General features: G+C 42.3%; 1 protein-coding gene across 11 annotated transcripts in view; it reads left to right on the forward strand.

Moving 5' to 3' along the window:
- The window catches only part of ppfia4 (PTPRF interacting protein alpha 4), a 51,854-nt gene that overhangs the window by 22,583 nt on the left and 3,084 nt on the right, over positions 1-26,187 (forward strand). For 3 of the 11 annotated variants that reach the window (XR_007112607.1, XM_047582890.1, XM_047582891.1), the window contains exons 3-27: positions 12,470-12,571; positions 12,694-12,849; positions 13,515-13,589; positions 14,116-14,187; positions 15,284-15,505; positions 16,189-16,323; positions 17,161-17,295; positions 17,463-17,546; positions 18,228-18,359; positions 18,471-18,533; positions 19,050-19,141; positions 19,250-19,379; positions 19,835-20,031; positions 21,457-21,685; positions 21,779-21,814; positions 21,906-22,027; positions 22,168-22,280; positions 22,367-22,448; positions 22,544-22,625; positions 22,820-23,020; positions 23,547-23,609; positions 23,935-23,961; positions 24,635-24,810; positions 24,924-25,021; positions 25,632-25,807. Coding sequence is in view for 10 of the 11 variants with exons in the window: in XM_047582890.1 (XP_047438846.1) it covers positions 12,470-12,571; positions 12,694-12,849; positions 13,515-13,589; positions 14,116-14,187; positions 15,284-15,505; positions 16,189-16,323; positions 17,161-17,295; positions 17,463-17,546; positions 18,228-18,359; positions 18,471-18,533; positions 19,050-19,141; positions 19,250-19,379; positions 19,835-20,031; positions 21,457-21,685; positions 21,779-21,814; positions 21,906-22,027; positions 22,168-22,280; positions 22,367-22,448; positions 22,544-22,625; positions 22,820-23,020; positions 23,547-23,609; positions 23,935-23,961; positions 24,635-24,810; positions 24,924-25,021; positions 25,632-25,807 (3,000 nt within the window). In the remaining variant the exon portion in view is untranslated. Of the gene's footprint in view, positions 1-3,129; positions 3,507-12,469; positions 12,572-12,693; positions 12,850-13,514; positions 13,590-14,115; positions 14,188-15,283; positions 15,506-16,188; positions 16,324-17,160; positions 17,296-17,462; positions 17,547-18,227; positions 18,360-18,470; positions 18,534-19,049; positions 19,142-19,249; positions 19,380-19,834; positions 20,032-21,456; positions 21,686-21,778; positions 21,815-21,905; positions 22,028-22,167; positions 22,281-22,366; positions 22,449-22,543; positions 22,626-22,819; positions 23,021-23,546; positions 23,610-23,934; positions 23,962-24,634; positions 24,811-24,923; positions 25,022-25,631; positions 25,808-26,187 lie in introns of those variants that run through there. The other 8 variants (XM_047582892.1, XM_047582899.1, XM_047582893.1 and 5 more) reach the window with 6 other exon arrangements.

Consider the following 26,187-nt stretch of genomic DNA (forward strand, 5'->3'; position numbering starts at 1 on the left):
GTTAAACGGCAGTGTGGGAATACAAGCACCTAATTCTGAATAGAAAAGATGTCAACCCATCACTTCCACACTACTACAGTTATGCTGTAACTTTCTAATATTCAGTTTTCATAATCCAGATGCTCATTATTGTGCCTCTCAGACTATTTCCCTCCCTATCCAATTCCAGTTTCCGTCTTCGACTTGAGGAGGCTGAGGAGGGTGGATGGCAGGTGTGCAAAGTGTTTGACTCTCTGTGGTTGTGATTAGGCAACAAAGGGGAAGAAATTATGGCTTTGGTTGAACGCACCTTGTTTCATTCAAGTCAATGTAGTTGTCTTCTTTATTAAAAAGAAAAAGTAGCCTTGTGCAGTTCCTCATCATGTGAATGTTTTGATTTACATGCAATTTGGGTGAAAACTTTGGAATGTGGTGCAAAAACACTTATCTCATCATAAAGACTAGAAACAAGGGTTTTTAGGATCAGTCTGTGCGTTAAATCATATTTACTGTTACGGATTCAGGATTGGAGTAGACTAGAAACTAAGGCTAATGTTCACAGCATTATATTTTTAGAGAAAGAAAGAAAGTCTCTTTTCATTATAACATGTTTTGTGTGGAGTTGAAATTCAGTGTGATGGCGCTAAAACCTAACCCTGCTTTTTGTCCCTACTTGTGAATTTATTTTGTGGAGTGCACTGAATGTGTATATAGAGGTGGTGACATGTGATGGTGCCCTCTGCTCCATGTTACAGTATGTTACAGTGTAAAATGGCTGCTCTCTGTCGAGGGAAGGTTCAGCTGAGATCAGCCACGCTTGAGGAAAAAAAAAAATTAGGGAAGAGAGGTAGGAGGAGAGGAAGAGCATGAGAAGAAAGAAGAGATGAGAGAAAGCAAGCCGTTGGAAGGAGAGGGTGTGAAAGAAGCAATCAAGTGCAGTTATGCAGCAGCAAGGGGAGGGGAGGCAGAGGTAAAAGGAGAAAAAGAGAACATTGTGAGAGGCTGTCAGATTAAAAAAAAAAAGAAATCTGAGGTCTCCCACTTCTGGGAACTATGCTGCAGAAAATGCTCTTTCAAATATGTCGTTTTTCCTTGCTGCTGGTTGCTAGTGTTTGCGTGTTGATTTGCCTTGAGTTTCTGTCTCTGACAATAAATCCCAGGTTCTGCCTGGTGTGTCTCGAAGTGATGTCAAGGAGAAATTATTACCAGCTTTTGTTGTCACACTGCTTTTCCTGCATCTCCTTCTCAGTTAAGGACCTGAAGAATTACATGTGCAGTACTTGACTTTTTTCACTCAGGGAAGCCTACTGCTGAAAGCTGGTTTTCTGTCAAGTGCTTATTTGTCCTGATCATGTGTGTAAGTTTGTTTGGTTTGCTACTAGTTGTGTACCCTCCTCTGCCAGCAGGGGTCTCTGTCTCTCCACTCACCTAGACATCAGTGGTGACCAGTGTGTTTGGCCACTCAAAAAAAGATGCTGAGGCCTAAACCTGCAGTCAGCTGCTGTCCCTTAGTGCTGGAACCACAGTCATTAAAAGATGTTTTGACGTTAGGAGACCTGTTTTTTGCACACAGTCACCTTCTGCTCTCTCCATTTCTCTTCCCCTGTGAACCCCTGTTTCCTTGACAACCAGGTGAGAGCAAGTAGTAGTAGACAAGGACCATTTTCCAGTCTTTTTCTACATTTATGCACCGCTACTCCCAGTGGTTATGATGTCAAAGGCGCATTTTTTAATATTTTTTACTGAGTGAAGTGTAGAGTCAGTTTTTGTGTGAGCTCTGTGAATAATGAAACACAAACCTTTTTAACAGAGATGCATCTTAGTGGAATAGGTGTCAGGATCAAAGTCGTTGCTGTCATTATGCTTATATAATACAAATGTACAAGGCCGTACAGCTACAGAAGTGGAGGTTAACCTATCAAATGGTTTGGCCATGCCTGACTCCTCCTAACCCCCTTTTAATTTAGAGGTGGGCAAAGACTTACAGCCTGAGTGGACTTGAAGGAAGGAGGTGACACAGAGGAAAGTAGCTAGAAGTATCCACCTGGCACTGAAAGCAGCCTCGCCTTTAATTATACATAACTTTAAGCCTCAGTGTAACTTAGATGGGTGAGATAAACATTAAAACCACTGACAGGAGAAGTTAAGAGACATTGACCATCTTGTGACAATACATCCTATCTGCTGGGAACTTGCTCTGTCCTCTTTATCCTCTTCTGTTACACCAGCTAGCTTCATGTCCTCCTTAAACCTCCTCTCTTGTCATCCTCTAGACCTCCTACCAGGCAGCTCTAACCTCAGCATCCTTCCACCAGTATATTCACTATCCCTCATCTGAACATGTCCAAGCCATCTCAACCTGGCCTCTCTAACCTCATCTCCAACACACCTCACATGAGCCATCCCTCTAACATGCTCAATCCTGATCTTATCCATCTTGGTCACGCCCAGAGAAAACCTCAACATCTTCACCTCCAGCTCTTCCTCCTGTCCTCAAAGCCACTGTCTCTAGTCTCATGCTGCAGATAGCAAAAAGATATAGTGATCACCAAAAAAGTACCACACTCATGAGGTATGTTTTTTATTAGACCACTGAGCTCAAAGCAATTCGTAATGACAAACAAATGACATCAGTATTTGCAGAAAACAAACCAGCACTGTGATGATAAGTCATATTTCTTACTGTATAAAAGAACTAGACGGGGTTTCAGACTGAAGTGCATGCTCTGTGGAATTCTACCAAGAGCAGGACGAAGCAGGCTACCGTTTATAAATAGAAAGAATCAGCACGCACAATGTCACGCTGGAGGAAAATGGGTCTCTTGAAATTGTGTTGAGTAAGCACTGACTGGAGTTTTATTAGGAGGAAATAGAGCATTTAATTTCATGCTAATTTCTTGGCATTAGAACTAAATATGACTTTAAAGCTCTGAGTGCCGGGATTTTCACGTCCGCGTGTAAGTGCAAGAACAGGTGGCCAGAGCCCCAAGTCCTTTTCATAACCCAACCTCTTCCTTCCTTCATCAGCTGATCCCAACAAGCTGCTCTGACTCCTCCTCCCTCCATCCTCGTCCTCCCTTTCTCATTCTGTCTTTCTCGCTCATCAAAATGATGCATGTTTACCTCAGTCCGGCTCTCCCGCTCTTTTTTTCTGCCTGGCCGTGTTTATCCATCCCTCGACCCTTTTCCCTTTCTCCCTCTCTCTCCTCACCCTTCCTCTCCCTGCTCTCCCATCCCGTGCTGTAGTTAGAGTAGGCTGACTAGCCTGGAGTGCTGTTGTCCCAGCGAAGGTTCAGAGGGAGCAGTGCAGGAGTCTCATCAAGCCCCGCTACAGTCACTGTCGGCCAGGATCCTGAGGAGTTACCCCTCTCTCCACCGTCCTCACCTTCTTTACCTGCCACCTGTGTCTGTCTCTCTTTTTATGGGGTGTCCATTTGAAGGATCTGATATGTTTAGCATTCAACATGAACCCAACTGTCAAGATCCACCTTCAGAATGGGACCCACTTTAACACCTACATGTATCAGGTAGGGACTCGGCACCCGTACAGTTTGTGGATATTGCCAGTGAAGGATTGCCTCCAGCTCAAATAGCTCTCTCTGCGGTCTCCACATGTCCTTGCCTGAGTATTGATTTCAGTGCTGATGACTCTTTTCCAGGACTGAGATACGGCCTCCTCTCCACCTCTCTCTCCCTCCTCCTTCTTTCATACCACTGTGCCTCAATCAAGCTGAAAACAGTGATTAATACCTTTCAATGATGCAAACAGCTTGTCGGTTTAGAAGTGCAGGCACACCCCCTCCAATGAGGCTCTTCACTGGTTGATGCGGTTAGTTGCATGTTTTCAACTTCCATTGTTGAAAGGAAATAATGGAGATAAATATCCGTCATGCAAGTGATTGGGGAATTCTCTCTTTTTCTGAGACTGTCGTGCATACTTGACTCACCATATGCTTATTACAGCACATGTGTGAGAGACAGACTCCAGTGATGCACAACAAAAACTCTTTGTGCGGCTCCTTTCATCCAAAGAGAGGAAGTATTCCCATCCCATCCTTCCTCTCTTGCTTTTGTCCCTTTTTTCTGGTGCAGGTTTTGTTTTGTTTTGATGAAGGAAACTTGGATACATGAATGGATGCTATTCTGGGCTCTGGCCTACACGTTGTGCTTTCTATTTAAGAAAGAAATCCCCCCTTTCATGGTGTTCAAAGTGGGATTTGCTGAGTTATATTTATACTTCTGTTACCAGTGTTTTAGAGATGTCTAGAACCGGCACGTCTTTGGCATTATCCTTTATGCGCCAGTTTGTTCAAACTAATTTGACACTAACTGGCCCAGAAATCAAACAACTTTCAGGAAAATTTTCAGTTCTGTCAGGGTGCATATCTGTGAGCTGCTTCTCATCTTTGTGTTTTATTGTTTTCATCTGCGTGGATGTGCAGCTCAGTACATCTGCATTCGCCTGATGAAATGTTCATGCAAAGTTTGTCTGCTGCTCCAACTCTTTCCTAATGAGCCGTTGCCATAGCATCTGCAGGAGTGTGAAAGGTGGCGTCATGGCAACCGATTACTCACAGCTTACTTATGGGGCCAACACCCAGGCAAGGTGTTGTGTGTTGACGTGTGCCTCAGTCCTTTTGTATGTGTTTGTGTGTGTGTGTGTGTGTGTGTGTGTGTGTGTGTGTGCGCCTGTGTTTGTGTGTGTGTGAGATGTCTGACGGAGGAAGGTCGAGTCCACCTCTCTGCTGTTTGCCACCTCTGCAGTGGTGAAGAGTTACAGAGCTGTGATATCTGAATCTCCCCAGGGACTCACTCATTCTCCAATCCCTGAACCCGCATTCATCTTTGCCGTGGCGCTCCTTAGTGAATGACTGGGCTTCACATCAGAGCACATTTAGTGTCTTTTGGTGCGTCCAGGTGAAATGAAAATAAAATATCTTTTGTTTCTGCTTCCCCACTGCAAATGGACACGTTTGTGGTTTTAATCAGAAAAGATGAAACTCCATCAGTGAATATCGATTCTTATTTTGCAGTCGCTTCATAGAATGTGTATCATATTTCTACAGAGTAGACGCTTTCTTTTTTTGGCTTCTGGCTCTATTTGCAGGAATTCAGTCATACCTTTCTGTGATACTTGAGTGGACTGTACTTCCTGATGGAAAAAAAGAAAAAGCGATACTGATTAAGTGAGTTTAGTGACTGTAATAAGGGAAGTCACAGCCACATTTGAGTTCTTGAAATCTGATGAATTCCTCAGTTTGTGCTACATTGTCAGAGGATTTCTTGTTCCACTAATTATTTCTAAACTTAAAAAAAATTAAATCCATATGTCCTACTAACGGGCACCTTTTAAATGCTGAATTAAATTTTTACTTAGGGTGCGTTTCCGTTTTTAGTTTGGCAAAATACAAGCTGTGAGCTGCTGATGTGCAATTATGCAAAACTATCTTATTAGCATTAACAAAATCACATAACCCAACACCAGCCCGTGAATCATACGATGTGTGAACAAGTTAATGGCAGTTCCACTCTCCTTCCTTTCATGCTTAGTCATGTATTTTCCACTTTTCCTTTCCTCCCACCAGCTGACGCTCACTGCTTGACCTCACTTTGGCTGTCATCGATTTATACTTAATGAATTATTTCAAAGATCCAGGAGTTGTTTGGCAACACAGTAAAGTGTAGGAATGTGCAGTTTTGCAGCTTCCTTCTCCATCCTTCTCTCTCTTATGTGTCTACTTGTTAGTGAATTTCTCCAACAAGCTGCAGAGAAGCAAAGTGAGCTTCCTGACATTTCAATTGTCTCTGTAGAAGCAGAAAGGTAAATATTGTATATGAGATGCAGCAGACAGACAGTTGATATATGGATAATAATACAGTTTTGTGATAAATGAATCTACACTCTAAGCCCAGATAAGTTGAATTTACTTAAAACATTTGAGGAAAGCAGTTGCCGCAAAAACTTTAAGTAATATATAATGAAAACTTAAGTACATCTAACTGGAAGGTACTAAATGCCAAGTTGTCTCAGCTTAATTTTCTATGCAAGGTCAACTATTGCACTCAACATCTTTAAGCTAAATAAATTCCAAGTTGACTTAACTATAAATAGTTTACAAGGTCAATTGTTTTGTACAATTATTACACTTAATATCTTTAAGTTCAATGCACTTAAGTCCAGGTTGACTTAATTCAAACTCACTTGAAATATTCAGTTATTTCCCCAGTTAGTCCAGTTAATATCTATAAGGTGTTGTGTGAACCTTTAAATAGTGGGGAAAAGAAAAAGAAAAAACAAAGTGACATTGCTTTTGTGTTTTATTTTATAAGTTTTAGCTTCAAATTCGAAGAAAAAAAAGCGAAGAAAATCATCTGGAAGGCGTCTCTATCCTGGCAGGCATAGACCCTGCCTTACTGAACCCCGTCGCCTCTCAGTCGAGATCCCGGTGTGGGATCTAAGACGGTGAAAGCTGTTACAGTGATATGGTATTGCTCACATAATGCTACGAGAGTGAGAAAACTAGGAAGCAGGCAAAGCTGAGTGATGAAAAATGATCATTTCCCAAAATTCTTGCAGTACTTATTTATTTATTATTGTATTATGTATCTGAATGTACATGTGTATGAACTGGTATGTGTAGCCATGTAGAAAGTAAAAAAAAAAAAGGACAACTTACCTATAGTTTTTAAAGCAGATGGTCCAGTACTCTGCAACTACAGGGGTCTCTCATAACTCAGTGGATTTTAAATAGAGGTGTGGTCTGACAAAAACTTATAAATGTAAGGTCATTTGACTTGAAATTATTTGTACATTCACCAATTACTATTAAATAGTAGAATTCACTCAAGATTTTACAGTTATGGCATCAAACTTAGATTTTTAAGCGTATTGCAATTAAATCTTTAATTAGATATAAAATCCAGGCTAACAGTGTATATGTACACTTATGAGGCACAATATTATGAACACTGACAGGAGAAGTAAATAACATTGACCATCTTGACCATTCCATTTCCAGACAGACAGGACACCCTCAGAAGACCCATGTCCATTCTCTGACAAGTCCCAACTGTTTTGGAGACACAAGGGAGACCTACATGATATTAGGAAGGTGGTCATAATGTTATGCCTGATTGGTGTATATCAGGGGCCTTGGGTTAAGTTCCCAAGTGGAATCAAGGTGCACAAGGGTTTTCAATTGCACATTGACTCCTAGAAATGAGCAAAGCCACTGTTCCATTCACTAGAATGCTTGAGAGCTATTTAAAACAAAAGAGAAAATTCCACTGCTGCGTGTTAGAAATGGAGGAATGGAGGAAAAGTAATGTGTTTGATTGATGGTAATGTGCTAAGCAGATCCTCTGCCTTCACAGACAGTCTCGTCAGCCACAGCTTTACTGCTGAATAACAAAAAGAAAATAACTGAGAAACTCTCACATCAACATGAGTTGTACATGCATATGAGTTTTCAGCGGAGCATACTGCACGTATATTATGTTTATTAAAAGTCCCCACAAGGGAAAGAAAATGTTTTTATTAAATCTGGCCCACGTAGCAATGCTTTGCCTTTACTCCTGGGATGATACATATCATTTTACAGCTTCGGTGTGTGGTGTAGGTTAATTCTCCATAGTGCCGACCTCAAAGCACATTGCAATCATGCAGCCAAAGACACATACACACACAGAAGTATAACCACACTCACTGTAAACCTTATATATTTTTTGGATTGTGCTTGGGAGAGAGACTGAATGCACAATTTTTAGCTCTTTTTTATATGACTGCACTCCAATCTCTCTCCTCCTCCCTGTCTCTGTGCACACACACAGCATTTTTTCCATCCTTTAATCCCAAACTGCTTAAGGAAGGGAGGAGAGAAATCCCTTTACAATATCTAGGCTCAGCAGCGTTTGGTAACCACTTGCTATCTCACGTAGTGGTTGGAGGCAGCGGGGCGCTCCTCCATACGCCCAGAACCTTCTCCCAGCTCTGTATGAGATACTCTGTGACAGATGTCGACGTTGTTGTCAATGAGCCACGTCTGTGTCTGACTTTTGTGTGAAGTTGAAAAAGAAAAGCCTGGGATTTTTCAGAGCAAACATGTTTTTTTTTGTTGTTGTTGTTTTGTGGGAGGGTTAGGATTGCATACTGTGCTTGGAGAACAGATGCAGTAGAGGCTCACAGAGGGAAGACATTGGACAGGCCTTCATGAGAAATTAAGTAGAATGGTTCTTTTTGTCTCAACGGTGATGTGTTATATTTTATATATAACACTCTGTTCCGTTATATAACACTTAGTTTTGTATTCATACTTTTAGCTGATCTTATTTGTTTGTCAGCGCATCTTTCCCATTTGTTTTTTGGTTGCTGCTTTCTGAGCGTTAAGTGAAGCCTTGGATATGCTGAGAGCTTTTAAGAGGCAGAAGGATGAAGGGATGAAGAGATGGGAACTAGGAAACGTGAGAGGTGGCCCATGTTGAGCCTTTTCGCCCTGATTGAAAGAGACAGTGAGCTCTAACATCTGTTGGTGGATTTGGGCTGAGCTCCTGTCTATTGGTGCACCCCTTTGGAATAAGAGAAAGTAAAATGAACAAGCTGACCCATTTTCCTGCTTCCTCCTGTCACTCCTTTCCTCCCTCTTTCCTGTGTGGTTGCTCCCTCCTGGTTGCTCCTTTTTTTTTTTTTTTTTTTTGATGATGCTGATAGCCACAGAGTAAATAATAAAGTAAAGAAATCCAAAGAGTTTGCACAAGTTTAGTATTTGCGTGTGGCCACTTTTCTTGGATCTGAAGTGCAGTTAATTGAGCAACTGGGCTCTTTCTGTGTGGTGTTTGCATGTTCTCCTTGTGTCTGCATGGGTTCTCTCCAGGTAATCAGACTTCCTCCCACCATCTAAACACATGCTGATTAGGTTAATTGGTGATTCTAAATTGGTCGTAGGTGTTAGTGTGAATGGTTGTCCAGAGTGTACCCCACCTCTCGCGGTTACAAAAAATGGAATGAATGAATGATTGAATGAATGAATGAATGAATTTTCAGCAACTTAGCTCCGTAAGTGGATATCAGTACGTATCTACTGATACTACCATGATTAATGAGAACAATGTTATTAATTATGCTGCTGTGTCAAGAAAGCTGCGGGAAATATTCTATGTATCTTGTTCAGCACAGTTGAATGATACGTGCTTACTTCAATATTAACATGCTTTACATTTTTTATAAGATTTCCAACATTAATGTCATTTTAAATTATTTATATAGCAACTCATGGTATTTATCAATCCTACTTTCATGCCCTGTGACATAATCCATCTTTGCCTTGTAGTTTATTGTCACACATAACACATTTGTCTTGTAACTAACACTGACTTTTCTGTTTTGATATCAGTGCAAACCACAGACTGTTAAACTGATACTATTGTCCCGAGGATATGGGCAGCACCATCTTGTGACTTTGGAGCCAGCACAGATCGAGATGTTTGAGTCCAGCTCTGGCCTTTCTGGGTGGAGTTTGCATGTTGTGCCTGTGTCTGCGTGGGTTTTCTCCGGGTTTCTTCTCACCTCCAAAGACATGCTCATTAGGCTAATAATGACTCTAAATTGACCCTAGGTGTGAGTGTGAATGGTTGTTTGTCTTTGTGTTAGCCCTGTGATAGACTGGTGACCTGTCCAGGGTGTACCCCCCCTCTCGCCTGATGCCAGCTGGGATAGGCTCCAGCAACCCCTGCGACCCTAGTGAGGATAAGCGGTAGTAGAAGATGAGATGAGATATTTTTCCTGCTATTTTGAGGAGCTGTTCTATTGTCCATCTTGATACAGTCTATGGTGCAACCATAGATACATAGCACACCCACCCATCAGGATGACCACAGCCCACTCAGCACAGTGGGAAAATGCAAATGAGACATTCTCTTAAGATCACTACATTATTAGCTATTACTACTCTTAACAACCTTAAGATTACATATGTCCAAACACCTCTCATATGTTGCTACACTTATTCTACAATTAGACACATGTTTAATATTTCAACTTCAAGGAAGAATCTCTTAGTCAGTCAGACTACATCGTACATTGCCATAGCTGCAGGGAGCCCCACGACTTTAAAATATGTGTGTGTGTGTGTGTGTGTGTGTGTGTGTGTGTGTGTGTGTGTGTGTGTGTGTGTGTGTGTGTGTGTGAGAAAGAGCATAAGCCTTTGTGTATTGGTTTGGACAAAAGCCCAGTCGACACAAAAATGCCAACATAGCACCAAAGATGTTCAAACAACACACACACACACACACACACACACACACACACACACACACACAAAGTCACTCACACAAATACACATTCACACAGATGCATGGACTTGAGTACTCAAACAGCCACCCCATCTTTGCTCCAGTGTAATCAGCGTAGAGAAAATATTTGACTGTATTAGGTTGAGGTGCAGTAAATGGTCAGTTATGTCAACAAACATATTACTGTGTTCTCTGTTATCAGTTTGTAGTCAGTTACTACTGTCATTTAAAGGACTAGTTCACCTCAAAATGAGAAACTGCTAAATGAAACGCCTTTAAAGTTTATATAGCGTAAAAAAACGCTGTAGCTCCATTTCAGTCTTCTCTCAAACTATTAAAATTAATGGAGCCATCTATTTACAGTTCCAAAGAAGCATAAATGTCCATCAAGTTTGAAATAAGGCTTTGCTGGTGGGGTGTAAAAACAGGGTGCTGCTCTCTTTAGTAGTGTGAGAGATGATGAAACTACATGAAGTAAGACACACATGTTTTCTTGTTTTAAGATTCACTTCACTGCCAAGATTTAAATGGTAATTTGATTCTTAAATTCACTAATGATGCAGCCAGAAACTAATGAGCTTAGCTTAGCATAAATGCTGAGAATAGTAGGAAACAACCATGCTGTGTGCAAAGCTTAAAACACCTACAGCATATTCTAGTAGTAAAGTGCACTAATTAAACAGGCCATGACAGGTTAAACAGAGTTAGTGATGCAAACTGGACACAGACAGTTAAGCCCGTTTCTAGTATTAATTCAAATTTAAACTTCTATGAGAGTTTGATGGGTGGCGTAGAGCGCAGCACTGATGCCACACAACAAGAAGAACTCCACACAGAGTTTGCATGTTCTCCTTGTGTAGGTTCTCTCTGTGTACTCCTGCTTCCTCCCACAAAGACACGATCGTTAGGTTAACTGGTGTTTCTAAATTGTTTGTAGGTGTGAGTGTGAATGGTTGTCTGTCTCTCTGTGTTAGCCCTGGGATAGACTCCAGCTCCCCCGTAACCCTCCGGAGGACAAGCGACAAGAAAATGAATGAATGACAGTTTTATAAATCCTCTCGTTAAACTATTGTCAAGAAAGCAAATCATTTCCTTAAATTCCAAGCTTTTTCTCTGGTATGTTGTGCTTCCAGTATTTTTTCTCTGAGAGACTGAGAGACCAAGTAGAAAACATTGCAGGTCAACTTCAAGTCACTCATAGTCATTGGTCTTGTTTTTCTGTCATCTGTGGAGCTGCAAGAGCTTAAAAGCTTTGGTAAAGTGCACTGCCTTCTGTCAAAACTATAGGAGTGTGACGAATGAACATCAATAAACCAGTTGTCACACAAGGGAAACAGACTTTTCCAACAGTGGTTGGAATTCATTTTGAATAATTTGTTTAGATTAATAAAAAGAAACAGCATTTTCTCTTCTGAATTTACTGGATGTATTTGATTGTCAAACACAGTAAAGTGACACTTGCTGTTCTCAGTTATCCCAGATGTACTTGTATTAGCTTTTGCTTTTCTTCACATTTGCATCCAAAATACTTCACACCCACAATTTCACATTTACCCACACGTTCACACAAGCGTACAAAGATTCACACTTGGGGTTCTGTGTCTTGCTCAAGGACATTACAGCATGTGATCCACGTGTTGGGGTTGGAACCACCAACCCTCTGGCTGCTGGACAACCAGCTCCACCTAGTGTGTCTCACTTCTGGTGCCGCACTTGATCAGATAGCTTGTCATCTTATCAGTGGCCGCACTGATCGGTCAGCATCATATATGGAGAACAAGAAGGCAGGGGAGAACAGCTCAGATTTAGTTTTTGCGAGACAGATACCCTGGTTCCATTTTGGTCCCTAATTTGTTTTGGAGTAGCCTCCCTCCTTATCGTCAGAGAGCATCTTTCTCACAAGAACAGTTTTCTCCTTGAAGAAGCCTTCCCAGACTGCACATTATTTAAGACTGCCTTAACATCACCTGCTGATACACAGGTGTGAGCAGACTCCTCATGCAGGGCTGTTCTGTGCCAGAAACCTTGGGCGTTGGTGCGTGCGTCTGGCCACCAAATCGACCGGACACACCCACATATGGTTCCACCGAGAGACTGCAGCTGTATTTATTCTCAGTTGCACAAAAGTTGTGCCCATTATGTTTATCAGTGAAAACAGTACTAACTTGTGTCTGTGTGTGTTATGCGTGTGTCGGCTGTGTAGGAGTTTGCCACCCTGACGAAGGAGCTGAATATATGCCGGGAGCAGCTGCTGGAGAAGGAGGAAGAAATATCGGAGCTGAAAGCTGAAAGGAACAACACCAGGGTATGTGTATGCGTGTGTGTGTGTGTGGTGATGCTGATGAAAACAAACAATGTTTCGAAGGTGGAAATTAGCATTCTCTTTGGCCCTGCATGAATTCATATAAGTGTGTGTGTGCGCTGTAGCTGCTGTTGGAGCACCTGGAGTGTCTGGTGGCTCGTCACGAACGCAGTCTGAGGATGACAGTGGTGAAGAGACAGCCACCTGGAGTCTCCAGTGAGGTGGAGGTCCTCAAAGCTCTGAAGTCACTGTTTGAACACCACAAGGCTCTGGACGAAAAGGTGGACACACACACACACACACCCATTCAACAAGGACGGAGGTCCGTGCTTAAAAACAAATGAAGATAAAATAACTGCCTCACTTCATGACTTGGTATTTCCAAAACTTTTCAGTTCTTACTTCTTCCAATCAATGGTCTTCTTTGCTTTTTGAACTCAGGGAACTCAGGAATAAAACGCTCCATCAAATGGAAGAGATGGTTGCTGAAATGCTTTTAACTTGAGACAAATGTAGGGCACATAAGGAAATTGTGTAACAATTTACGGCAACCTAAATGAAAGTACAACAATTATTTCCATATTATTGCACCAATATGATATATTTATCCTTCCTATGTATAGTGTATAGCTACTTCTGCTTCTGTTTCTTGTAGATTTGTATATATGTAAATCTATTTATTTTGCTTATACAATTGCACTTTATTTATTTAACTTTAATTTTAAACCTAGATTTCTTTTTTGCTAGCAGTGTGTGACAAGTCTGTCCAAGTCTAAATCTGATGTGACAATATGTTTACACACGAATAAGATATTACACTGTGTAGTTTAGTTATTATTTGAGCGTTTTTTTAGTATAAATTGTACTGTGCGGCCCTTAATCGTAACAGGAGTTCACTAGGAAATGAGCTGCGGGACTAAACAAGTGTCTTGATATGCTTCCTCAGGTGCGCGAGAGGCTCCGGGTGGCTCTGGAGAGGGTGGCCACCCTGGAGGGACAGTTAGCAGCTACCACGCAAGAGGTGAGCTGTGCAGCCATGTGCATGTATGTGACTGCGCGCTCTTTATGTGTGGCTTTATCAGAGGTGAAACATCTGCTCAGTCCCTAGCCGACATCTGTTGAAGCCTCTTGCCCGATCTCATATACACTTTCAAGTCCCACGCTGGGTGAGAGGCCCTGTCTTCTCAGTCCCTCTGTTCACACACATAAAACATTCACACATAAAAATGTCATCGAGGGAAAAAATCTGAAGATATATTTAGGTTAAATATTCACAGCAGGCTCAACTGAAGCAGAATACCAGCAGTCAGGTAACATGGGATTTAAAGCCAAAGCTTGTTAAGTTCCACTCATCACAGAGTTTTAAAAGAGGAGCAGACCTTCACTGGAGCTAACTATCCCTCCATCCTCTGTGAAGTATGCCGGCAGCCTGAAAGCCATGTTTCATTTTAGGAGTCAGGGTTTTCTTCTTGGTTTGATTAAGAGAAAAGAAACCGGAGGCAATTTGTGAGTTTTTGTGAGTACTTTTTTTAAAATCTATATTGCAGTTGAACCTGGCGAGGCAGAGGAAGGACGGTGACTCAATGGAGCGAACAGATGGATCCAAACCTACATGGAAGGTCTTCCTGGCTGTGTGATTGTTTTTCTGCTCTGTGGTTTATTTTATGTCTGTCTGTAGTATTTGTCGGATTTTCTGTCTTCCTCCTATATGTTAACATCTACACACACACACACACCCACACACACACATATATAACATACACACAGTAGGTGGTAAAAAAGCTAAAGGTCACAGGAAAGCATTAGTTCCAGCTCTGTCCTGCACGGTTTAATGGCAGGCTTTAAACGAGTACAAATTTAGCTGGGGTCTGTCCCAAGTAACAAACATCCCCATGATTAGACAGCAGAGTCATGTCTCATTCTATTTTCATGAAAAGACATTTAAAATGACTTACTGTTAAGAAAGGGCGAAAATGTGACACAATGATCAAAAATGGCCGCAGAGAAGATAATTGAACCATTGGGAGGAAAAGTGTTGTTTAGATACCACGGTGTTAAGTTATTGCTCCCAGATGTAGAAACCTTTGGGGATATTTTTATCCTAAGCACCACCAAATGAAAATACTCAGTTGTTGGCAGGAACTCCTACCAATACCAACTTGGGATCATGTCTTACCCAGAGATTACTGCACATTGTCAGTGTATAATCCACTTTCCACAGTCATTTAATGAGTTTGTATGGCCAAACTGGCTATATACACAATTGAGCAAATCACCACATGTGTTTTATCACACAGTCACGCACCATTTAGCCCTATTTCCCCCAGTATTGAGTATGTTTATTATTCTGCGAGGTCTTCATGAGCAGGCAAAATGAGAACATGAGGGAGCAGAGGGGGTCCTGCTAGCATTGGTTGCCCACTGTGTTGCCTGTCTGAATATGTGTCCCTGAAGGTTTTTTTAATCAGAGCTCTGGAATTAACTGCACTTTGAGCTCTGTTGAGTAGAGAAACAAGTTCAAAACAACAAAGGGCCACCTAACCTCACATAACCCATCCCCGTGTGCACAAAAGCCACCACTTTTTAATCTGGGGCACACAAAATTCTACAGCTCCCAATATCTTCTGCCAATAATAGTGTGTACATAAGCATGCAGTTCAGTCCTGCGATACATGTTGCGTACATGTCTGTTAATTTGATGCATCCACCTTACAGAGACTGCCCAATGGCTCTATAGATGCCCATGATGATGGCAGCAGGGTCTCTGAGCTTCAGGAGCTGCTGGATCGGACCAATAAGGAGCTGGCTCAGACCCGCGAGCACTCTGTCACTGTTAACGCCCGTGTGGCCGAGTTGGAGGCCGAGCTCGCCAATGCACGCCGAGAGCTGAGCCGCAGCGAGGAGCTGTCAATCAAACAACAGAGGGAACAGAGAGAGGTAAGAGTAGAGGATCGAATCAGAATAAACATGGTTCTGAGGGTAAAAAAAAAAAAAAAAAATTTAAAACATTATAGATTTCAAATTTGTGAACTACACTATATTAGCTCTTATTTAATTACACATGGCCATGGCAGAAACAGAGAGCTATGATGGACTGACAATGCACTATATAAATCTATTTCAAGCTATGTGTGCTTGTGTGAGCAAATGGGTAGATGTGTCTGTGCACTTTGAGTGCCAGTAGATAGAAAGGTGCTATATAAAAACAAGGCCATTTACCAAGTTAAGGGCTTAAAAACAGTCATAATACAGATGTGCAATGACAGGACAGATGTATAAGCAGTAACCAGGTCCTTCTTTAGTAAAGCTTCAAGGTCTCAACCTACTGTGATACCCAAGTTAAGTTTTTAGCTTAAATTGGCTAAATATTTTTGGTGAAAACTTGACAGATTGACAGTGATTGTACCCAGTATAAAAACATGCTTGATGTGCATTTCGTTTTCTGTCATCAAAACCAATAAAAGACAAAAAATGTCTTGTATGCCAGTCAAACATTATAAAGATACAGTATGTTTTATGTTAACCATAAAACGGTGGTTTAAGCATTCATAAATATCCAGTACATTTAACACTGTAATAAATAATTTTGACTTGTTCATGGTGTGTCTCTGCACCCGCAGAGAGAAGACATGGAGGAAAGGATAACGACATTAGAGAAACGCTACCTGGCAGCTCAGCGGGAGACCACGCACATCCACGACCTCAACGACAAACTGGAGAATGAACTGGCCACCAAGGACTCCCTGCACAGACAGGTAACACACCTCATTATTACACATGAATAAATGGATCGCTTCGGATGCAATGGGCCTTACTTCTTGCTGGGCGCGTAATTATCATTCTAAATAGTAAATTCACAGTCATTCAAAAGTCAGCTGTTTAACAAATTGAATGAGTTGTTCAATTTTGATGCTGTCTCAGTTAATGTCACCCTCATATTTCATTTAAAATAAATGAGCCCCCACTATCTGAAAAGCAACACATCAGTGACAAAAAACGGTATTTCTTTAACGTAAGAGCAAAATGACCCAAGTCATATTTGAACGTGTTTGTAAGAACGTGAAGGAAAAACAGCTTTTCTAGCAAACACATTGGTATTTTTATTGATATGGTAACAAACTGACTTGCTAAAAAAAGGCATTTACAAATGTGTTGTTTCATCACTCTTCTAGATTCAACCTTTTTTGACTGTGTGACAACGCTAACGTGTTGTTAAGTGATACCAGAGTAATCCCATTTGTCTTGATGCACAGTGATATACGACTTGTGGATTCAGGCTAATGTTTGCTCTCTTTGCGCTTTTTCTTCGGCAGTGTTTTAATATTTCATGCTTCAGCTGTCTGCACTGATGTATTTAAGGTATTGAGGAGTCGTTCTACTCAGTGAATGAGGAGCAGGAACATGCTGCTCAAAGGTTCACGTGTAGTTCAGGGTGAATCTGAGTTCAGCTTCACGAGGGATGCACGGCAACATCCTCAATGAGTGCCCATGTGTCGTGTCCTTGCTACGCGCTGGCTGCACTACACTGATTATGCCTCTCTTGTGATTGCAATAAAGTCCCTCCTCTTTATTTGAATGTGTCTGTGTGTCAGAGCGAGGAGAAGGTGCGCCAGCTGCAGGAGATGCTGGAGATGGCAGAGCAGAGGCTGGCTCAGACCATGAGGAAGGCCGAGACACTGCCAGAGGTGGAAGCTGAACTGGCACAGAGAGTGGCAGCGCTCTCCAAGGTAACACGCATGTACACACAGCTGCGGAAGTTATAGCAAACAACACTGACGAATATAAAATAGGAGTCATTAATTTACAGACATAAGACACAGATTCAGATAGATGCATAACACGCACAGATCTCTTTGAGGCAGTTGAAGTCATATGTGGGTGTCTCCCCCTGCAGGCTGAGGAGCGCCATGGCAATGTGGAGGAGAGGCTCAGACAGCTGGAGTCGCAACTGGAGGAGAAGAACCAGGAGCTGGGAAGGGTGTGTGTGCATGAGTGTGCCCTGGCCCTGCAGGGTCTCTGTGACCTCTGATGAGTGTATGTGTGGGCTGATGCTGCACATTATTTGGACGCCTTGACTCTTGGCTCTGTTCTCCATCATGCATACATGCACATACACAAACACACAGGAAACGAGAAGAGTTCTTCATTTACCCAGTGCATTGTTGCATGAATCCTAACCAAATCCACATATATACACAAACGCAACCCCCATCCCCCATCCCCCGTTCAACTGATTGGCTGCTATCTTTAGACTCTGAATAATTCACGCACGACTAATTTCTCCCTCTCACACTGCGATCTCATTGCTATATTTAGGTGGGATGTGCTCTCTGAGGATGCAGATGTGTGGGTCTTAATTTACTTTAATGAAATTACTGCAGAACACATATTAAACACAGTGATCCCCATTTAAGAGAAGCCGTTTAACTGTTTTTCATCCTCCCGTAAATCACTGTAATTAAATCATCCTGGCAGCGAGAGCCATTGTTGGCCAAGACAACCTATATCTGGCAGCTGGTGATCCACGGCTAAATACACACTTCATCCTTTGATCCATGTATAGACGCTTAATTAGCTGCATAAATACACCCACATGGAGTGTGTAGCAAAGAAAAAACTTGATCATGTCATTCCCTTGTCTGGACCCCTTGCTCATCAGGCTCGTCAGAGGGAGAAAATGAACGAGGAACACAACAAACGTTTATCCGACACTGTGGATCGTCTGCTCACGGAGTCCAATGAGAGACTGCAGCTCCATTTGAAAGAACGCATGGCCGCCCTGGAGGACAAGGCAAGGCCTGTGCACATGCATTCATCTTAGCAGCTGGGTCTGCCCCACAGACCAAATGAAAAGTATTTGGACTTGTTTTGACCCAGGTTCATGATTTGTTTTTTTGTCTAGAACTCCCTCATTCAAGACCTCGAGAACTGCCAGAAACAGCTTGAGGAATTCCACCACACCAGGGTCAGTAAGACAAGGATCCCTGTGCAACTTACATGCCCCCATAACCAAATACATTTACCGAAATTATTTACATTTACCCTTACATTGAGTATTTCAAACTAAAACTAAAGTACAGAGGCCTCATTGTGACTCTAACTGCCACCGTAACACCGTAAAGATATAGTCCAAAATTTGGAAAATATCTCTATGCTGTGTTTTAGACCTGTAAGCAGCTAGTTGCCGTAGTTTAACATGAAGACCGGAAATAGGCACAGAAGAAAGTCTCACACAATGTCTATGTCTGTTTGCTGTGCAAACCTAAAACCTTTTGACAGTGGTGTCAAGCTTCTCATCAAACCACTGCAAGAAAGTCAAAAAAAGTATTTCCAAAAATGGCTAATTATTCATTCAATGCATCTGCACTAACAAACCAATACAATGCTGAAAGTATGTGCCAAATAGCTTTTACCTTACTTTATTAAAACATCTTTAATTTAATTTTACCACTGCCCTGAATGCACCTCTACTTTCTTTTAGGAACGGCTGATTGGAGAGATAGAGAAGCTGAGGAACGAGATTGACCATTTGAAACGCCGCAGTGGGGCATTTGGAGATGGAACCCACCCATGGTACATGCAGAAGTTCTTCAGCTCAAGCGTACCAACAATAACATTTCTGCTTACACCCTAGCATGTTCATTGTTGATGGTCATGTGTTCTGTGTTTGTTATAAAAAAGGGCTCACTTAGGTAGCTCCAGCGACCTTCGCTTCTCCATGGTGGAGGGCCAAGACGGCCACTACAGCACAACAGTGATAAGACGGGCACAGAAGGGCAGACTGTCAGCGCTACGAGATGACCCAAACAAGGTGCTTATAATGTTTTTATGTGGCCAAAGCAACTCCACAGTTCCTCACACACACACACTCACACACACATACAGTGGTCAGGATTGCTAACCATGTACAAGAGGACATTTCCACTATTCTTCTAACCACATGCAGCTCCTACCAGTGCTAAATCCAGGCTCATGTCTGCTTTGCTAGTAAGTGTCGGTGCTTCACGCTTGACGTCCCATTCTCTACTAACCTCTCTGTCTTCCTGTCTCTCTCTCACCTGCTGCCATGGACATGCTGTGTGATGTAAGTTTCCTGTTCATCCATGTCTTCTCATAACAAATATTTACTCTCCACCGATTTATTTAAGTGTCATGTTTTATACATGTAGGCATTTAGTCAGAATTCATCCATGCTGTGCCTTCTGGTTCAGTTTCTCTTAAAAGAAGACTTGAAACATAAAGCTCATGTTTATATAATGTGTTTAGGTGTGTGCGGTGTTCGAACAGGACTATCCATCTCTGCGTGGCAGCGTCAGCCACCTCCTCGGCAGCGACATCGATGCAGAGTCCGACATGGATGATGACGTTAGCTCAGCCATGCTTTCCCCCAGCGGCCAATCGGACGCTCAGACTCTCGCTCTCATGCTGCAGAAGCAGCTTGACGCTATCAATGAAGAGATAAGGTGGCATATTACAGGCACATTACATTACAGCACATGACAGTTTCATGATCCCTGTGGGGAAATTGGGTCAGTGCAGCAACAAGAAACAGGATACGGATACAAGGAGAGAATATTGAAGATAACACGCAAATAATTACCAGAAATGGAACATTTGGAAGATCCTACAGAAACTGCTGCTTCATCTTGTTAAAGCAATACATAAAGGCCTGTGGCCAGAAAGGATGCACAAGGACTGATAGTGGCATTAGATAGAAATATACTTGGTTAAAATAGATGTAAAAAGACACATACAGACACAGTTTCCAATATAACAAAAACGACTAAGAACAAATCTGGCAGTTTACAATAAAAATATATTAAAGTCACATACCATAACACATCAAGTTGACCAAAGTTAATTTTTATGGTTATGGTTAAATAAATAGCACAATCAGAATAAGTAAGTTTTTTTTAAGAAAGCACCAGGTACCTAGCTACAAATAGAGAGAAGGATTTGACCAACTACTATGGGTTAATGCAAGATAGTAGAAATTGATTTTATAATTATTTCTATAAAAAGTCTCTAAAACCCAGGCTCGGGTAAATGCACCTTTATTTGACATGCTTTGAGAAAAGTGTTAACTACGTCCTTGTTTGTGTTCACAGAGGAAGAAATACCAGGATGTAAGTTTAACGCTAACAAAATGAATACATGCTTATTAATAAAGGATCTTATAGGACATCAATTAAGGTGTTTCTGGATAAAAGAAAAATTAAATACTATTTTGCAATATAATTTCTAAAAACAAAACAGAACAGTCACACGGTGAAAACCTTTTGCCACAATGTCATATATAATCACAATTTTTGACTTGCTCTATTTTATGATTTTTGTAAAAAATGTAAAGTGTCTTTGAGTACCATGTAAAAGCGCTTATAAAAAAAATTATCATTATTATTATAAGATAACTTTCAACACATCTCGAATATTCTCTCTTATTTATTTCTTGTATATCTGAATGTTTAATGTTCTAACTCTAACCTAACCCATATGTATACATTCCATGTACACAGTACATGTACAGTGAATGAAATTACAGGCAGAAAACTGCACAAAATAACTGATGGTAATATTACATTATCACATGTGGACCTTTATTCATTGGCTCAGTTTCCTGCTGGAAGAGGACGCTGTTTATTGCAGTTTACATTAACAGGGTCCTCTTGTGGCACCTCAGAATATGCTTCGGGAAAAAAAATGCAAAAGAGCGGCTGATTATGCTGCAGCGGAGTCAGACTCTGTCAAAGCATTACAGTCATGGCTCTACAGATGCTGAAAATATTACAGAAAAGCTTGTTGCAAAGCAACTAAAACAATTCCAGGGAGTGTATGCAAATGAAGGACGGCAGGCTTAGGCTGTGCACTGTGTGTGGCTTTGCCTGCAGGATGATCCAGGTAGAGAGAGAGTCAGCTGACCTGCGCTCGGACGAGATCGAGTCTCGTGTGAACAGCGGCAGCATGGACGGCCTCAACGTTACCCTTCGACCCCGGGCCCTGCCGACCTCCGCCACTGCCCAGTCCCTGGCATCGTCCTCCTCCCCGCCCACCAGTGGCCACTCCACACCGAAACATCACGGACGCAACGCCAGCCACCATCTGGGCATCATGACCCTGGTCAGAGAGCACACACACTAACTTTGTCATAAAAACGTGATGCTTTTAAGGGAAGAGTTTGTTAATCACAGTGTGCTGATTTCTGTCTCACAGCCGAGTGACTTGAGAAAACACAGGAGGAAAGTAGCTGTAAGTGTGCAAAGTCCTACAGGTTTTTTGGTTTGTTTTGTCTAAGCATGACTTTCATAACTGAGCTAAATGGATTTTGTGCCTCTTTCAGTCTCCAGTGGAAGTGGACAAAGCTACCATCAAGTGTGAGACATCGCCTCCCTCCTCCCCCCGCAGTTTACGCCTGGAAACCAATTTTGCCCAATTTACAGGCAGTCTGGAGGATGGACGAGGGTAAATACAGACACACAACTAGTAGAGTGTGACAAACATGGTGACAGTGGATAGGACAAAAACTGCATTTTAACAAGTATCAGCCTGTGCTCCATACCAACTCTGAGTCATTTCTGTTGGTCGTCTTTAATTGATTGTAGTAAACCGAAGAAAGGAATCAAGTCGTCTATCGGCCGATTGTTTGGGAAGAAAGAGAAGGGACGAATGGAGCAGACTCTTGGTAGGGAGGGGCAGCCTCTACCAGCCTTATCAGGTACACATTACGCTACATAACCCCGTACATTGTGTGTGGTTGTGATTTACAGAGGCAGAGACTGACGCATATGCGTTGTATTTTAGACTTTGAGATGGGCATCGGTGACACTATGACTCTGGGAAAGCTGGGAACGCAGGCTGAGAGGGACCGCAGGATGAAGAAAAAGTAAAAGAAAATACATTTTCTTGTTGTTACACATTTATATTACAGTTTTCCTTGATTAGAACTAAACTCTTTGCTTTTTAAAATCTGCTTTTTAGACATGAGCTTCTAGAAGATGCAAGAAAAAGAGGTCTGGCATTTGCTCACTGGGACGGCCCCACCGTCGTCTCATGGCTAGAGGTATTCAACTCCACTTAACAACATGACGTTTCTATAAAACTATAAACCTGTTATTGTGTATAACATACAGAGGAATGCAGTAATATCAAATACCGGACTGACCACACAGCCTGATCTGCACCCCCTTCTCCTTCGTTACGACCATTTATGGCGACAATGGTGCTGACACTGAATGTCTTGACTGCTCTCACCAGCTGTGGGTCGGTATGCCAGCCTGGTATGTGGCAGCCTGTCGTGCCAACGTGAAGAGCGGAGCCATCATGTCAGCTCTGTCCGACACAGAGATCCAGAGGGAGATTGGCATCAGCAACCCTCTCCACCGACTCAAACTCCGCCTGGCCATCCAGGAGATGGTCTCCCTCACCAGCCCCTCGGCGCCACTCACGTCCAGAACGGTAAACAGATACAACCAATTCACCTCCATGGACATGTTTTTACAGGAGCATGTAAATACAATACAAAAACAACAAGTACATGAACAACTGACCCCCCACACTGTTCCACTGTTAGCATTAACCTTCACATTGCACCCTCACATGATGCCTTATCGCCCTTATTTTGCTTTTTTGTTTTATTCTTCTGCCACACTAGAGGCTTTGTTCAGGCCTTGTCCTTTTCACCTGCCACAGAGTTCATCATAGTGCATGGGTTACTGTGGGAAATCAACACACAAATAGTGCCAAATATAGCTGCAAGCTACCTGCCTGAAATACACTCCCTCACTTGGCATCACTCAACACAATGTTTGTCTATGTGTGTTTGTGTGTGCGTGTGTGTGGATGGTATGTGTGAAAATATACACATGAGTGCATTCTTGGATGTGTTTTTTCTTTTTTTTTCTTTTTTTTTATGGTGCGTGCCTGGGTGTGCGTGTGTTTGTACGTATGTTTCCGTTTGGGTGTGTTCTCGTCCTCTGAGCAGTCCTCCGGAAATGTGTGGGTGACTCATGAAGAGATGGAGAACCTGGCTTCCTCCACTAAAGCGGTCAGTACCATCTGGGTGCTCCCCTCCTCGTTATCCCCCACCCAACACTTTCTCACGCTCACGCCGTCCCCGCCGCGATACACATATGTCCTCTCCCGGAAGACCCCCTTTAAATATCCGTCACACACTAATATGCTTTTTGTTTCTGCTGATTCAACTAAGTTCAACTATTAGTATGAGTGCTGATGGGTAATTAATGTTAACTAGAGGTTTGTTGCAAAGTAAAATCTTGTATGTATATGTGTGTGGGTTTCTGAATGTGTGTTTGATCAACCCCGGTTTCTTTAACCTTGTGTATGTATGTCCCTGCCATGCTGCCACTCAGGAGAATGAGGAGGGCAGCTGGGCGCAGGTGAGGCCGCTAATCTCTGAACATCTGTCGGCACACACAGTCAAAGTGTACCAGCTCTCTCTCTACACACACACAATTACCTGAATAAGGTCAACCTCACCTTCAGATTTATATTATGATGAGCCGTAACCTGAGCTTTCTACACTCTGAAAGCTAGTTGTTGTTAGGTAGAAGCAAAATATTCATTGTCCTTCAGTCTCTTGTTAGTTTTCTCATACCTGTCAGTTAGAACAACATGTTCATTATCATCAGCTGTGAAGAGCGTTTAAAAGACTGGAAAGCAAAATATTTGGTTTGCTCTGTACAGTTTAGCCAGAATATACACATCAATATCCTGGGACTAGTTGCACAATAATCTATAGATACTGGTATAACACGGCCTGTCATTGATGTAAAAGCAGAGAACCTTCATAGACCTAAAAGCACAGGTGTTACCTATCATTAAAAACAGCCCTGTTCTATTTTAATGTCCCAGTGTCCCAGAAAGCCGTGAAAGTGTGCCGGCATGCCTCTGGATCTCCGTTCAGTTTTATCATTGTTGATAATCATGTGTCACAGTGCATTTTGACATAAACACATCTTAAATTGTATTCATTTGTACAAAAGGAGCTGTGAGCCTGTCTTTTTTTCTGGTTGCACACATCAGTTACTTTTCATGCTATTCTCACTATAGACGTTGGCGTACGGAGACATGAATCACGAGTGGATAGGGAACGAATGGCTGCCCAGCCTCGGCCTGCCTCAGTACCGCTCCTACTTCATGGAGTGTCTGGTGGACGCACGCATGCTGGACCACTTGACCAAGAAGGACCTGAGGAGTCATCTCAAGATGGTGGACAGCTTCCATAGGTTCGCTGCTATGGTGATGTCCAAGCACTAACTGGATACATTAACAGATAAAGATATTAGGAGGCTAATGATGATTATGTGCCTTTGCCTGTCTGTGTGCGGGTGTGAAACAGGGCTAGTCTTCAGTATGGGATTATGTGCTTGAAGAGACTCAATTATGACAGGAAAGACCTGGAGCGACGGAGAGAGGACAGCCAGCATGACATGAAAGGTACACTTTGCACACACCACGATGCATGCACGCTTATTAAAAGAAAATAGCCATCACATGCGTATAAGACATGTTTAGACAATGGTTCACATGCATGTACACATCGGCAGCCTCGTCAAGCCAGAGTACCACCTAGTGGTCTTATCTGAGATTTTCAATTTGGACTACACAGTGACCAGCTGCTCCTCCCTCGACTGTCAAAAGTCCAACCAAAGCAGGCCTACAGTCTTGATCTAAAGCTCCACTTGGCAAGAGTCGTCCAGGCACACACACGCACACACACACTTAGGTCTAGCCAGCCCTCTCGCCCTTTTGACCTTGAGTTCAGCACATGAACTTGACTCAGCTGTCGTCCCAAATCAGAACCCTGTCCTGTTCACACACACGAGCACACGCACACACTCCGCCTGTTCCAACATGGAAAGCTGGCTGACAGCTGCGCTTTAAATGAACAAAGGGAGTGTGCCACTGAGTTGACACTATGTGGACATGCACATTATCTCTTTATCTCTCTCTCTCTCCCTCTCTCTCATACACGTTCTCTAAATTATGTTGCCTCGGTTTCTTGACCATGTTAAATCATATTTAAAATCTCTTTGTTTCGCATTAGATGTTTTGGTGTGGACGAATGAGCAGGTGATCCACTGGGTCCAGTCCATTGGTTTAAGGGAGTATAGCGGCAACCTGTTAGAGAGCGGCGTTCACGGAGCACTTATCTCTCTGGATGAGACCTTCGACTACAGCAGCCTAGCACTCATCCTGCAGATCCCTATGCAGAGCACACAGGTGGTGATGGAAGAACATACACAACTCGCAATACACTCAAACTACAAAGAGGCAGATAGCAAGTGTTGTATGGAATAAACAAAATTTTGTTTATTATTAATTGTAGAAAATTAACTAAAACTCCAAATTAAAAGCAGGGAAATGTGTTTGGTTTTTTTTAAATAACATCCCCCACATTTGGCACAGCCCTTGTTCTCGTACTGTAAGCTGACATCAGCCCTTTTCGCGTATCTGTAACCAGTCCATCATCCAGCAGTCAGTTATTTTAATGGGATTGGTTGATTTACTTTTTGGTGACATAGTTGTTTGTGTGCAGTCAGCATTTCCTTCCACTGCCTGCCAACATTCACTGCTGCTTCAGTTTCTGTGTCACTCAGATC

This window comes from Mugil cephalus, chromosome 4 (genome assembly GCF_022458985.1).
Source record: "Mugil cephalus isolate CIBA_MC_2020 chromosome 4, CIBA_Mcephalus_1.1, whole genome shotgun sequence".
Lineage (NCBI taxonomy): Eukaryota > Metazoa > Chordata > Actinopteri > Mugiliformes > Mugilidae > Mugil > Mugil cephalus.